Source organism: Rhinopithecus bieti, unplaced genomic scaffold (genome assembly GCF_001698545.2).
Source record: "Rhinopithecus bieti isolate Rb0 unplaced genomic scaffold, ASM169854v2 scaffold_33121, whole genome shotgun sequence".
Classification (NCBI taxonomy): Eukaryota; Metazoa; Chordata; class Mammalia; order Primates; family Cercopithecidae; genus Rhinopithecus; species Rhinopithecus bieti.
The window spans coordinates 517,463-533,146 of NW_016814090.1; the positions used below are offsets into that span (position 1 = coordinate 517,463).

At 40.8% G+C, this 15,684-nt stretch overlaps 1 protein-coding gene across 2 annotated transcripts in view; it reads left to right on the forward strand.

Annotated features, from left to right (window-relative positions):
- SCN11A (sodium voltage-gated channel alpha subunit 11) overlaps nt 1-15,684 on the forward strand; it is a 113,326-nt gene that overhangs the window by 18,806 nt on the left and 78,836 nt on the right. For both annotated transcript variants that reach the window (XM_017849619.1, XM_017849620.1), the window contains exons 6-8: nt 4,120-4,299; nt 5,357-5,423; nt 15,067-15,208. In XM_017849619.1, the coding sequence (XP_017705108.1) occupies nt 4,120-4,299; nt 5,357-5,423; nt 15,067-15,208 (389 nt within the window). The remainder of the gene's footprint in view (nt 1-4,119; nt 4,300-5,356; nt 5,424-15,066; nt 15,209-15,684) is intronic.

A 15,684-nucleotide genomic window follows, 5' to 3' on the forward strand; every position in this document is an offset into this window, starting at 1 on the left:
AGGCACTGTGCTAACTGCTTGAGATCTAATAGTAAGCAAATGGATACAGACTCATGGAGTTTTACCTTCCAAGGTAGGGGGTGGGGAGACAGACACGAAACAACAACTATAATAAATAAGTACATTATGTAGCATGTGAGCAAGTGCTATGTGCCAGGGAAAACATAAAGAAAAAGTAGACACCATAGAGGCTATGGGAAGTCACAGGGTATAGGGGAAGCAGGTTGCAGTTTTAAACAGAGTGATCAGGATAGTTGTCATTGAAGTGAGAGGTGGCAGAGATTTGAAGATGGCAATGGAGTGACACAAGCAGATATATGGGAAAGAGTATTCTGAGCATGGGAAACAGCCAGCACAGAGATTGAGTAGGAAGGATGAGGATGGGACTGGAGGGGAGAGAGTGAGGGGCCAGGTAGAGGTGAGATCATAGAAGTGAAGGGGGGCCAGATGCAGTCACTCACGCCAGTAATCCTAGCACTTTGGGAGGCCAAGGTGGGGAGATAACTTGAGGCCAGGAGTTTGAGACCAGTCTGGCCACTATGGTAAACCCTTCTCTCTACAAAAACACAAAAGTTAAGGCCAGGCGCAGTGGCTCACGCCTGTAATCCCAACACTTTGGAAGGCTGAGGCAGGTGGATCATCTGAGGTTGGGAGTTTGGTACCAGCCTGATCAATATGGATAAACCCTATCTCTACTAAAAATGCAAAAGTAACCAGGTGTGGTGGTGCATGCCTGTAATCCCAGCTACTCAGGAGGTTGAGGCAAGAGAATCACTTGAACCCTGGAGAGGGAGGTTGTGGTAAGCCTAGATTGCCCCATTGCACTCTGGCCTGGGGAACAAGAGCAAGACTCCATCTCAAAAAAAAAAAAAAAAAAAAAAAAATTAGTCAGGTGTGGTGGTGGGTACATTTAATCCCGTTACTCGAGAGGCTGAAGCAGGAGAATTGCTTGAACCTGGGAGGGAGAGGCTGCAGGCTGCAGGCCGCAGGCTGCAGGCTGCAGGCTGCAGGCCGCAGTGAGCTGAGATTGTGCCATTGCACTGCAGCCTAAGGTAAAAAAAAAACAAGAAGAAGAAGAAGAAGAAGAAGAACTGAAGGGGAGTTTTGTAGGCACAGGGAGGATCTAGGCTTCACTCTGAAGAAATGGGAGCTATTGTGTGGAGAATGGAATGTAGGGGAGAAGATGGGAGAAGCAGGAAGACCTCCTATTACAGGGAGCATGGTGGACTAAAGATCCCGGCTTCCACCTCTCTGGATTCCCCACTGCATTCATCCACATGTCAAGATCATGCCTGCCCTGCACAGTGTGTGTGGGTTCTAGTGCTGGCCTATTCCTGAAGTATATGGGATTCTTCTAATAGGAAACTTTGGCTCAGGGACTCTCCAGTGACCTGGCTGAGACTCCAACAGCTGAACTGCAGTCTGAGGTTCTTCCTATCCAGTCCTCCTCCCTTGTCTCTCTCTCAGATGTCAAACCTGAGCTGCAGTCTGAAGTTTCTCCCTGCCCACTCCTGCTCCCTGCACTCATCTTTCACAGGCATCCTCCCAACCCCCACAAATCTCTTGCACATCTGATCTCAGAATGTCTGCTCCTCAAAACCCAAACTGACACAAGAGACCGTAATCCAAGCAAGGGATGACGGTGCTCTCTGATCAGGTAGTGGTAGTGGAGTTGGTAGACACTGATCTGATTCTGTGTCAATCTGAAGGTAGAAACAATAGCATTTCCTGACTGAACAATTGTATACATGGTGTGAGCAAACGAGAGGAGTCAAAAATGACTTTTATGTCTGATGTCACTGATTGAGACAGAGAAGGCTGTGAGAGGAGCAGGCCTTGGGGTCAGATTACAAGCTAGCTTTGAACATGTTGTGTTTGAGATGGCTGTGAGACCACCAAGGGAAAGGATTCAGTAGCCAATTAGGTGTACATGAGTCCGGGATTCCAGGGATAAGTCAGAGCTGGAGATACCATTTCAGGAATCAAGGGTCTATAGATGATATTTAAAGCCATAAGATCTGAAGAGATCACCAAGGGAATGAGCATTGATGGAGAATAGAAGAGGACCAAGGCCTGAGCCCCAGGGCATTGAAACATGAAAGGGAGAAGAGGAGAACACAGGGAATGAGATGAGCAGCAGGCACCTGTGAAGGAGGAGGGAAACCAAAGGTGGTCTCCTGGAAGCCAGGTGATGAAGCCAAGGTTGGGTATGAATATGAATTTCAGTTTATTAAAAGTAAGGTTATTATATACACCTTTTTTCTCTCCTCCCCCTTTCCTCCCTTTTCTTTACTAAAACAAACAAACAAAACTGTTTGTTATCCTCCCTCTCTGGACTCCTTTCCCCCCACCTTCTCCCCTTCCCTTCTTTTCTCTTCTATCAGTGGCTTTGGCAAACTATAAAAAGACATGGGAACTATTTAGTTGTGTTGATAATATAGACATAATCTCTACCATATGGCCCCAATACCTAAACTCCAGGCAATTAAAGTCCTTTCAAACAGAAGCAGTAGGTTATTTTTTGAAACTTCATGAAAGCAACTGAATAGTGATAAAGAAACTGGTAGTCAGAGGACACTTTATATATAATTTATGTCTTTTCCTTCTCCTCCTCCTCCTTCTCCTTCTCCTTCTCCTCCTCCTCCTTCTCCTTCTCCTTCTCCTCCTTCTCCTTCTCCTTCTCCTTCTCCTTCATTTCAAGTAGGACTTTGTTTTCCCAGGTAGATTTAGGAGTTTTCTGCATGAGCTGAGCCCCTTTTATTTTCATGTAAGTAAATACACATTCAGGCAGTCATTTAGCAGCTTTCATGTCCCCTTCATCATCTCTACACAGGTGAATATGGTCTCTATTTTGGCCAATGAAATGCACTGAGATGCCTGGATGCTTTTTGGAAGTAAGGGTGCAAGGTACAATCTTTTATGAGACTATGAAAAAATGATCCAGGAATCACAATCATCACTCATCCACATTTCTTGCTTTGGAGAAGCCTCTTGTTATAGATTAAAATCTGCCTTGGGTGATGCTGTAGTAACCTCTAGTTTACCTTCAACTGGTGATATAGTAAGTGTCCCAGCTTAGCGTCCAGGTTCCTGCTATCTGGTGTCATACTTTGTGGGAAGCTCATCTACTGAGGGCTTGGCCTCCCACTGTACGCTGCCATGGGCTCTCACCTCTACACTGATGAAATGAAATTTTGTCACTTAGTGTCATTCCATGCATTGCAATCACATCTGGGAGTTTATCTCTCCAGATATCTTGAGAGCAAAGCCCATGACTCAGTGGATTGCTGAAGTTGACTTCTTTTTCCAGCTCTGTTCAGTGACATCATGTTGGTAGCTTGAAATCTAGCATGGTGGTGAGTGGGGATCAGGATCTAGACCACAGAATTCAGAAAACAAGGAAACCTATGCATGCCATAGATCAGGGCTCTCCTGCCTCCCATTTGAAGAGCCAGTTTTAAACATCTGCCAGCCTGCCACAAGATTATTTATTTTGTAACTTTGGCAGCTTAACAGTGTGCCATGGACGTAGTAGGTGTTTAATAAATACTTCTTGAATGAATGAATCAATGAAAAGAAAACACCCTATTCTAACTGGTAATCTGAGTTTTCCCTCCCAGGATATCCTTATAATTTGGGTCTAGACAAAATTCCTTCTTCATCCCCTATACCCCACAATTTAGCTGTGTTTCATGGTACTCATGTACTTTGACAGTAGACAGTATCTACTAAATGTTAAATACAGGTCTTTCTCATTCTCTAGTGTGGGCCCAGCTTAGGTGGTGCCTTTGCAACTGTCCTCAACCTATGCCTTCTTGAGTCCGTGTGGCATGTTTCTACTCAAAGCCTCCTTGCTTGCTCCTCATAGCAGCACTGAGGCAGGCATAAGGCAGGAATAGAGAGATTGAGTCTCAAACTTGTTGACTGCTTTGATGACACTCAGCTTCCAAGGCACAGAGTTGGAGCACCACTAAAGGTATCAGAATCATAGGCTAGGCTGGAGTCCAGTTCCAGCCTGCAATTTGACAGTTTCTGAGACCTCAGTTGCTCCTTCCTTGGCCTTTGTGAGTGTCTGGCTGAGGGGGATGGGCTTCTCCCCATGCTTGTCCTCTTTCTCAGGTCTGAAGGTCATCGTGGGGGCCTTGCTGCGCTCTGTGAAGAAGCTGGTCAATGTGATTATCCTCACCTTCTTTTGCCTCAGCATCTTTGCCCTGGTAGGTCAGCAGCTCTTCATGGGAAGCCTGAACCTGAAATGCATCTCGAGGCACTGTAAAAATATCAGTAACCTGGAAGCTCATGGTAAATACCCAACCTTTCACTCCTTAGTTTTTGCATGGTTAACTTTTCCTTATCCTCACTTGTCCTGCCTTCACACCTCCCTTACAGAGTCTCTTAGGAACAAGGGAGGACTTCATCCATCCAGGGTGTTCCTGTGGGCAGATGTATTTCCTAGAGAATTGCCTCATTCTTTGGGTTGCCATGGAGAAGGAAAGTCTTGAAACTACATCCATAAGAGCAATTCTACGCTGTCCCATCCCTTTGCCATTTAGATCTCTGCCCACTTCTTTGTAATGATTTGCGGAGGTTTTCAGAATGCTTGGATTTGGCCAACGATAATCAGCAGCTTCCCAGCCCCACTCCTCAAGTATTTCTTCAATGACACATTTTTTTTTTTTTTTTTTTTTTAGATGGAGTCTACCTCTGTCACCAGGCTGGAGTGCAGTGGTACGATCTCACCTCACTGCAATCTCTGCCTCCCAGGTTCAAGTGATTCTCCTGCCTCAGCCTCTCGAGTAGCTGGGATTACAGGCCTGTGCTTCCACACCCAGCTAATTTTTGTATTTTTAGTAGAGATGGGGCTTCACTATCTTGGCCAGGATGATCTCTATCTCCTGACCTCGTGATCTGCCCATCTCAGCCTCCCAAAGTTCTGGGATTACAGGTGTGAGTCACCATGCCCAGCTAACAACACTTCTTTCAATGCCCACCCTCTCTATGCTGAGGTTGACCCTACACCTACTCCATCTACACTCTCTTGAGGTCTGTCACGGGATGGGTCTCTGTCCAGCTTCCCCCAGGGAGGATTTTTGGTTCAGTATTGTTTACTGAGAGGCAAAGTGGTGGTGGTGATGTCACTGCTTCCTTCTCCAACTTCTCCTTCCTTCTTCTTTTCCCTCCCTTTTTATTGCTCCTTCTAGAGGTCTTGGGCCCCAGTTTCTCTCTGGACACATCTCCTTTAATCATTTTAGAAGATGTAGAAACATCCATTTTCAAGCATAATCTGCATACTTACTATTCTCTTTCCTTTCGATTGTTTTTTTTTCAAATCTGAATTTATGACTTTTTCCTCTCTCAGACCATTGCTTTGAAAAGAAAGAAAATTCGACTGAATTCAAAATGTGTGGCATCTGGATGAGTAACAGGTAAGAGGTTTATAATCTTCATTTTCCTCCCAAGAAGAGTACCTCTAGACCTTTTAGAATGGTGTGGCAAATAGTCTTTATCTAATGACTGGTGGACTCAGTGATGATAGTTCTCATATAATTATTTCATGTGTCTAAACAGGTTTAGACTTGTGTTATTAAATTAAAAAAACATTTCCTGGTGTTTAAGGCAGCTTTCCTCCCTAGTTATGTTAAATTGGAAGCTTGTAAGAAACCTACTGAAACAGTGATATTTCAACTTTATGGAGTAGGTATTCAAGACTTTCAAAGCTGAGAAGGGATGTTATGACTGAGAGCCCTGTGAGGCCCTTGTTTCCTGTTCAGTGGCATTCTCCTGCTGCAAGAGTATCTGAACATGCTTCTTCTCTTTGTTGACCTATTGACAGCTATTGCCTCTAATTACAAACACAGTTGAACATACATCCATGCACACTTGCCCCAACAGCTGCTGGCCCTCTGGTCCTATGGGGAAACTCTTTTTCCTTTCAGGATAGCAGTGCTTTCTGTGGTGAAAGATTCAATTCAGTGAAGATTTATTAAGTGTATTTCAAATTAAGATAATATACAAGGTACTCTGATGAAACAGATGATGTTCATTCCTAAATTACAAATAGATAACAAGAATCTACAGAGTGTCAAGCCCTGAGTTAGCCTCAAAGAATGCAATTATGAATAAGGCAGCTCCACGCTTTTGGAATTGATGTCTTCTAGGGAAGACAGATGCATAGAAAATGCAGTTATATGTTGCATAATGACATTTAGGTTGATAATGGATGACACATATGATACTGTCCCCATAGAATTATAATACTGTATTTTTACGGTGCCTTTTCTGTGTTTAGATACACAAATTCCTACCATTGTGTTACAGTTGCCTACAGTATTCAGTCCAGTAATACACTGTATAGGTTTGTAGCCTAGGAACAATAGGCTATGCCACATAGTTTAGGTGTATAGTAGGCTATACCATCTAGGCTTGTGTGTACACTCTATGGTGTTTACACAACAAAATTGCCTAACTACACATTTCTCAGAATGTGTTCCTGCTGTTAAGCAATGCATGACTACTAGAAAGTGTGATGAGTGTTATAAGGGTGATGTGCAGGTACTGAGAGGTATGATGGGGGTGTGACCTTGTCTGGAGAATTAGGGAAGGCTTCTCTCCATTTGCAAGACACAATAGGCTTTAACCTAATAGGAGACTTACTGAGTTTTCTAGAATGATTCTCAACAGAACACACTGCATTGAACTTGCTGAGGATCATTCTAGAAAGAAAAACTGTCTTCCATGAAATCGGTCCCTGGTGCCAAAATGTTGGAAACATTTCTGGCAACAGGGACCGATTTCATGGAAGATAATTTTTTCATAGGCAGGAAGTGGTGGTGGTTTTGGGATGAAACTGTTCTACCTCAGATCATCAGGCATTAGTTAGATTCTCATAAGGAGCATGCAACCTAGATCCCTCACATGCACAGTTCACAACAGGGTTCACACTCTTATGAAAATCTAATGCTCACCACTGATGTGACAGGAGGTGGAGCTCAGGCAGTAATGCTCACTCGCCCGCTGCTCACTTGCTGTAAAGCCCAGTTCCTAACAGGCCATGAACCAGTACTGGTCTGGGGCCTGGGGTTGGGGACCCCTGTCTTAAAGGGAGCCCAACAGCTGCTGCGTATAGCACTTCTTTTACCCCTCACACAGGCAGATAGGTGTGGTTACCACAGGCAAAATCCAAGGTGGGGTGTATAACCTAGACATGCAGAAGCAGCAGCCTTGTTTCCAACTAGTCCTTTTTTTTTCCCCAAGTCTTTTGCCTCCAAAGTCTCTTCTTACAATACTATACTGCTATAAAAAGTCTAAAAAACTGTTTTAGCTGTTGAAAACTCAAATAATATCATGCACAAAATGAATCAAGTGTGATATGTATGTGACAATAGAGAGTGGTGGGGAAAGTAGAGAGGCAGAGGACACATGCCATGCTTAACAGCAGTCAAACTTGAGGTTTTTTTATTTCAATAGGTTTTGGGGGAACAGGTGGTACTTGGTTACATGAATAAGTTCTTTAGTGGTGATTTCTGAGATTTTGGTGCATGAACTGGTCTTCTTTTTAGCTTTTATTTTAAGTTCAGGGCTACATGTGCAGGTTTGTTATATAGGTAAATTTGTGTACAGATTATTTCATCACTCAGGTATTAAATCTAGTACCCATTAGTTATTTTTCCTGATTCTCTTCCTTCTTTCAACCTCCACCATCCAATAGGTCCCAGTATCTATCGTTCCCCACTGTGTGTCCATGTGTTCTCACCATTTGTCTCCCATTTACAAGTAAGAACATGTAGTATTGGGTTTTTCTGTTCCTGCATTAGTTTGTTAAGGTTAATGGCCTCTAGCTACATCCATGTTCTCGCAAAGTAATAGAACTCATTCTTTTTATGGCTGCATAGTATTACACGGCATACATGCACCACATTATCTTTATCCAGTCTGTCACTGATGAGCATTCAGGTTGCCTCCATGTCTTTGCTATTGTGAATAGTGCGGCAATGAACACTCACGTGCATGTGTCTTTACAATATAATGATTTATATTCCTTTGGGTATATACCCAGTAATGGGCTTGCCGGGTCAAATGGCAGTTCTGTTTTTAGGTCTTTGAGGAATTGCCACAGTTTTCCACAATGGTTGAGCTAATTTGCACTCCCAACAACAGTGGATAAATGTTCCTTTTTCTCCACATCCATGCCAGCATCTGTTATTTTTTGACTTTTTAATGTAGACATTCTGACTGGTGTGAGATGGTATCTCATTGTGGTTTTGATTTGTATTTCTCTAATGATCAACGATGTACAACTGGTCTTTATAGGGCTCTTGTCTCTAAGTTTATGTGCCAGGCACATCTCTCTCAGTCTAGGTACAATATAAATGCTCCAGAGTTTTATGGTAAACCAACTCCTAGTACACAGCATTCCACACTGATCACAACATGCTCACTTCTGAGGAGATGGCACTCTGAGAAGGCAGGTCTGTGATTATCTTCCCAGGCAGGCTTTGGTCTGTTCAGGGCCCAGACTAGTCTTCACCCTCCGGTCACCACTTCCTCCCCTGCTGACTAATTCATAGTGACTACAACTCAGATCTGAAGTCTAAGTAGGAGGTTCCAGTAGATAAAGAGAAAGAGTGAACAATTCCAGACAGTAGGCACAGCAAAGGTGAACATAAGGTCTTGGAGCACAAGAGCATGTAGGGAATGATAAGAAGCCCAGCAGCTTTTTGGGCAGACAGGCAAGAGAGCAGGCAGGAACAGAGACAAGAGCCAACCATGAAGGACCTGATAGCTCATCAGTGCCAACGATTTTGGTCTTGATCACAAAGGAAGCAGGAGACATGGAAAGGTTTTAGGGCAGGCAGATGACCTGGGCAGATTAGACGTATTTTAAATGCCACCATGGCTTCTGTGTAGAGAATGGATGCATAGAATAGATGAGGAAGCCAATTACAAGACTGTGGTAGAAAGAATAAGGAAATGGGCTAAATGCCCCACTTGAAATGCACACAGTGGAAAGCTGGATAAAAAAGCAAGACCCAATGGTATGCTGTCTTCAAAAGACTCATCTTACATGTAATGATACCCATGGGCTCAAAATAAAAGAAACAGAGGAAAATGTACCAAGCAAATGGAAATCAGATAAAAAGCAGGAGTTGCAATCTTAATTTCAGACAAAACAGACTTTAAACCAACAAAGATAAAAAAATAGATAAAGAAGGGCATTACAAAATGGTAAAAGGTTCAATTCAACAAGAAGACCTAACTAATCAAAAGGTATATGCACCCAAGACAGGAGCACCTAGATTCATAAGGCAAGTTATTAGAGACCTACAAAGAGACTTAGACTCCCACACGAGAATAGTGGGAGACTTCAACACAGCACTGACAGTATTAAACAGATCATTGGGGCAGAAAATTAACAAAGATATTCAGGACCTGAATTCGACATTGGACCAAATGAACCTGTTGGACCTCTACAGAACTCTCCACCCCAAAACAACAGAATATACATTCTTCTCATCACCACATGGCACATACTCTAAAATTGACCACATAATGGAACATAGAACAAGCCTCAGCAAATGCAAAAGAACCAAAATCATACCAAACACACTTTCAGACCACAGCACAATAAAAATAGAAGAAAAGACTAAAAAAAAAACACTCAAAGCCATGCAATGACATGAAAATTAAACAACATGCCTCTGAATGACTTTTGAGTAAATAATGAAATTAAAGCAGAAATCAAGAAGTTTTTTGGAACTAATGAGAACAAAGATACAACATGCCAGAATCTCTGGGACACAGCTGAGGCAGTGTTAAGAGAAAATTCATAGCACTAAATGCCCACATCAAAAACTTAAAAATAACTTAACAATGTCACGTCACAATGGAAAGAGTTATAAGCAAGAGCAAAGCTAGCAGAAGACAAAAAATAAGGAAATCCAAATAAACACAATTAGAAATGACAAAGGGGATGTTACCACTGACCCCACATAAATAAAAATAACCATCAAAAACTACTACAAACACCTCTAAGCACACAAACTAAGAATACCTGGACACAAACACCCTGCCAAGAATGAACCGGAAAAAACTATTTTTCCTGTTCCCTGAATAGACCAATAACAAGCTCCAAAATTGAATCTATAGTAAATAGCCTACCAACCAAAAAACTCCCAAGACCAGATGGATCCATAGCTGAATTCTACTAGATGTAGAAAGAAGAGCAGGTACCATTCCTACAGAAACTATTCCAAAAATTGAGGAGCAGGGACTCCTCCCCAAATGATTCAATGAGACCAGCATCGTCCTGATACCAAAACTTGGCAGAGGCACAACAAAAAAAGAAAACTTTAGGTCAATATCCTTGATGAACATTGATGCAAAAATCCTCGACAAAATACTTGCAAACCTAATCCAGCAGCACATTAAAAAGCTAATCCACCACAATCAAGAAGGCTTCATCCTTGGGATGCATGGTTATTTCAACATATGCAAATCAATAAATGTGATTCATCAGAACTAAAGTCAAAAAACACATGATTATTTCAATAGTTGCAGAAAAGGCTTTTGATAAATTCAACATCCCTTCATGTTCAAAACTCTCAAAACACTAGATATTGAAGGAACGTACCTCAAAATAATAAGAGCCATCTATGACAAACCCACAACCAACATCATACTGAATGGGGAAAAGCTGGAAGCATTCTCCTTGAAAAGTAGTACAAGACAGGATACCCTCTCTCACCACTCCTACTCAACATAGTATTGGGAGTCCTGGACAGAGCAATCAGGAAGAAAAGGAAAATAAAGGACCTCCAAATAGGAAAAGAAGAAGTCAAACTATCCCTATTTGCAGGTAACATGACTCTATATCCAGAAAACCCCATAGTCTCAGCTCAAAAGCTCCTTTAGCTGATAAACAACTCCAGCAAAGTTTCAATATACAAAATCAATGTACAAAAACCACTAACATTCCTGTATACCAACAGCCAAGCCCAGAGCCAAATCAGGAATGCAATCCTATTCATGATTGTGACAAAAGAATAAAATACATAGGAATACAGCCAACAGGGAGGTGAAAGATCTCTACAATGAGAATTGCTAAACGCTGCTCAAAGAAATTAAAAATGACACAAATGGAAAAACATCTCATGCTCATGGATAGGAAGAATCAATATCATTAAAATGGGCATACTGCCTAAAGCAATTTATAGATTCAATGCTATTCCTATCAAATTACCAATGACATTCTTGACAGAATTTTAAAAATGCTATTTTAAAATTCATATGGAATCAAGAAAGAGCCCAAATACCCAAGGCAATCCTACGTAAAAAGTACAAAGCTGGAGGCATCACATTTCCCAATTTCAAAATATACAACAGGGCTACAGTAACCAAAACAGCATGGCACTGATACAAAAACAATCATATACATCAATGTACAGAATAGAGAGCCCAGAAATAAGGCTGCACACCTACAACCACCTGATCTTGAACAAAGCTGACAAAACAAGCAATGGGGAAAACACCCTATTCAATAAATGGTGCTGGAATAACTGGCTACCTATATGCAGAAGATTGAAACCAACTCCTTTCTTACACCATATACAAAAATCAACTCAAGATGGATTAAAGACATAAATGTAAATCCCCAAACTATAAAAACTCTGGAAGACAACCTAGGCAATACCATTCTGGATATAGAAATGGGCAAAGATTTCATGATGAAGATGCCAAAAGCAATCAGAATGAAACCAAAATTTGACAAATGGGATCTAACTAAACTTAAGAGCTTCTGCACAGAAAAACAAAAACAAAGAACTATTAACAGAGTAAACAGACAACCTACAGAATGGGAGAAAGTATTTACAAACTATGCATCTGTTAAAGGTCTGATATTCAGCATCTATAAGGAACTTAAACAAATTTACAATAAGAAAACAACTCTGCTGAAAAGTGGGCAAAGGACATGAATAGACCTTTTTTTTTTTTTTTAAGAAGACTTACATGCAGCCAATAAGCATATGAAAAAAAGCTCAACATCACTCACCATTAGACAAATGCAAATCAAAACCACAATAAGATACTATTTCACACCAGTCAGAATGGCTATCATTAGAAAGTCAAAAAATAGCAGATGCTGGCAATGTTGTGGAGAAAAGGTAACACATACACTGTTAGTAGAAGTATAAATTAGTTCAAACATTGTGGAAAGCAGTGTGGCAATTCCTCAAAGATCTAAAACAGAACTACTGTTGCTGGATTCATCCCAGCAATCGCATTACTGGGTAAGTACCCAGAGGAATATAAATCATTCTACTGTAAAGACACACACACATGCATGTTCATTGCAGCACTATTCACAATAGCAAAGACATGGAAGCAATCTGAATGCTCATCAGTGACAAACTGGATAAAGAAAATGTGGTACACATACACTATGGAATACTATGCAGCCATAAAAAAGTGTGAGATTATGTCTTTTGCTGGAACATGGATGGAGTTAGAGGCCACTAGCCTTAGCAAACTAAAGCAGGAAACAGAAAACCAAATACTGCATGTTCTCACTTGTAAGTGGGAGTTAAATGATGAGAACTCATGGACATAGAGAAGAACAACAGCTACTGCAGCCTACTTGAGGATGAAGGGTAGGAGCAGCAAGAAGAGCGGAAAAAATAACTATTGGATATTAGGCTTAGTACCCGGGTGATGAAATAATCTGTACAACAAACCCCTGTGACATGAGTTTACCTATATAACCAACCTGCACATGTACCCCAGAACCTAAAATAGTAGGTAAAAATAAATAAATAGAAAAAATTGTGGAGATTGAAGAGGGGGTGTTGGTGTGTATTTGTGTGTACAAAGCCATGTGTAAGAGAGTGGCGGGAAGCACAAAGGAGAGAAAACTGTTACAAATGTTTCTCATATCGGTGTGAGTGAGTGATAATGTCATTAGCTGAGATAGGGATGCTGGCAGAGAGGCTGAATCACCTGTATAAGTTGATGAGAAGGTGCCCCCAGAGAGGAGGAGATTGAACAAAATAGGCTTATATTTTGAATGGTGGCCAAGAAATGAGGGAGATTAAATATGGTAGGTCCATCCTCAACAGACTCCTAGAAGTTAGAGGGCACTGGGACTTCACAGAATTTCCTCCAGATCTGGTGAGAAAGAGGGCACAATGGATGCCCTCCTCCTCAGTCACCCTAAAGCAAAACTTACCACTCACAAAGTCCCACTCTGCCCACCAGGCAAATTCCAATCAGCTTGTCAGGTCCTCTGATTAAAACACATGAACAGCTCAGGCTCACCAGGCATCTGAAGAAAATCTTGGGTAAAAAGGAGGCCAAGATAAAGCCATAGAAAATGTGGCCATGAACAAAACAAGGGAACCAGAAAGGGCTCCGAAAACTTTGAATAGTGTCCTTGGTGAAATTAAAAGAGATAATACTTACATAAAGCAAAAAGCAGCTTGTTGTGAAAAAACAAAAACAAAAACAAAAAAACAAGAAACTTATTAGAAATTAAACATTATTACACAAAAATCAACATTAGAACTAAAAGATGAAGTTGACAAAATAGCCTCCAAAGTAGGAAAAAGACAGAGAACAGAAAATCATGAGAGTAAATGTCAATCCAAAAGTTCCAATTTTTGACTAAGTACGAATTCTAGAACTAGAGCACTGACTAAACGAAAGGGAGGAAATTAGTGAAGAAATGATGCAGAGAATTTACCTGGGACTAAAGATGCAAGTCCCTCAGTGCTCCAGAAAGTACCCAACACAGTGAATGAGAAAGAATCATGCCGAGGACATTATCATGGCATTTCAGAACTTTCTGGAAAAAGATTTTAAAACTAAAGGGCAAAAGAAGGTCACCCACAATGGAACAAAAATCAAACTGGCGTAAGAATTCTTAATAGCAACACAGGATAATAGCTGAGCAGTGCTTTCATATTGCTAAGGAAAAATTTGCAACTCAGAATTCTATTTCTGGCCAAACTACCAATTGATTATGAAAATGGAATAAATATATATTCATATATGCAAAGATCACACAATCGTCTTAAGAAGCTAATTGAGAGGTGCTCCAGAAGAATGAGGGAGTAAAACATGGAAAAGCAACATGAAAAAGCCAAGAAAAAATGTCTACCATAGCAAGAAGTTAATCAACACGAACTACAATTGATAAATCAAATATCAGTGTAAGCACTATTTAGACATACAGAGGTAGAAGAGTTAACAGTGGTTGAATTTGGGGTATATAAATGACAGTTAGAGAATGATACAATTGATTTCATTATAAGCTTTTTGGTGCATGTAATTTTTAAGCCATGGGCATGTATTACTTTGATTAAAATACTATTTATAAAAAAACTAAGAAATACATACCCTTAGTACATCTTTTGGATACACTCAATAATGTGTGTTTTGGTAATATGGGAAAAGACCTATGTTCAAAGATATTCATTGCCCAAATGTTTGTAAGAGTGAAGGACTGTCAATTACTGAAACCTAAATATTCATCATTAGCAGAGCAGTTAAATCATAGAACTATAGACATGAAAAGAAATAATATATCTCCCTGTATAGTGATATGAAAACAGCTGTAAACTATATTGTTCCACTAAAAAAAGCAAGGTGCAGGAGAGTGTGCAAAGCATGTTTCCATTTTTGTGTATTATAAAAGTTGTGTATAGATATAAATGTGCTGTACAGTCATAGCAAACTTCCGGAAATTTACAAAAGTACCTGTTAACTATTGCCTCTAGGAAGTGGGATCAGGAGACAGGGAAGAGAGGAAGACTTAATATTCACTGTATGTGCTTTTTTACTGTTCATTGTTCACATGTCACTGTATTCAATTTTTCAGTGAAAAACTATCTTATATGAATTTATTAATCAGTTCATTAGCAAAAGAGTCTTGTCAGACAGGGCAATGGCCACTTTACAAATACTCCCTCTAGGGCTCCTGGTGTGAGCCCATCAGAAAAACCAGTGTTGTTGGAAGGAAAGGGAAGCTTGGCTGTGGCATATATAATTATTTCTCTGTTTCTTTCCAATATCTAGTACCTGTTCCACACAATATGAATGTAACCACACCAAAATTAATCCTGACTATAATTATACGAATTTTGACAACTTTGGCTGGTCTTTTCTTGCCATGTTCCGGCTTATGACCCAAGATTCCTGGGAGAAGCTTTATCAACAGGTTATCTATTTATAGTCTCTCTTTTTCCTCTCTCCCTCCATCCTTTTCCTTCCCCCTCTATCACTTATCTATTTGTCTACCATTTATTTATAACTACCATTCATCCCCCACTTTTATCATCTGTCTCATATTTAACAGTCGTACTGTTAAATTCTGCCTTACTAATTCTGTTAGAAACTTCAAGAAAATTGGCCAGGCACGCTGACTCAACGCCTGTAATCCCAGCACTTTGGGAAGTTGAGGCTTGAGGTCAGGAGTTCAAGACCAGCCTGGCCAATATGGTGAAAACCCATCTCTACTAAAAATGCAAAACTTAGCATGGCGTGGTGGCAAGTGCCTGTAATCCCCACTATTCAGAAAGCTGAGGCAGGAGAATCACTCGAATCTAGGAGGTGGAGGTTGCAGTGAGCTGAGATCATACTACTGTACTCCAGCCTGGGTGATAGAGTGAAATTCCGTCTCAAAAAAAAAAAAAA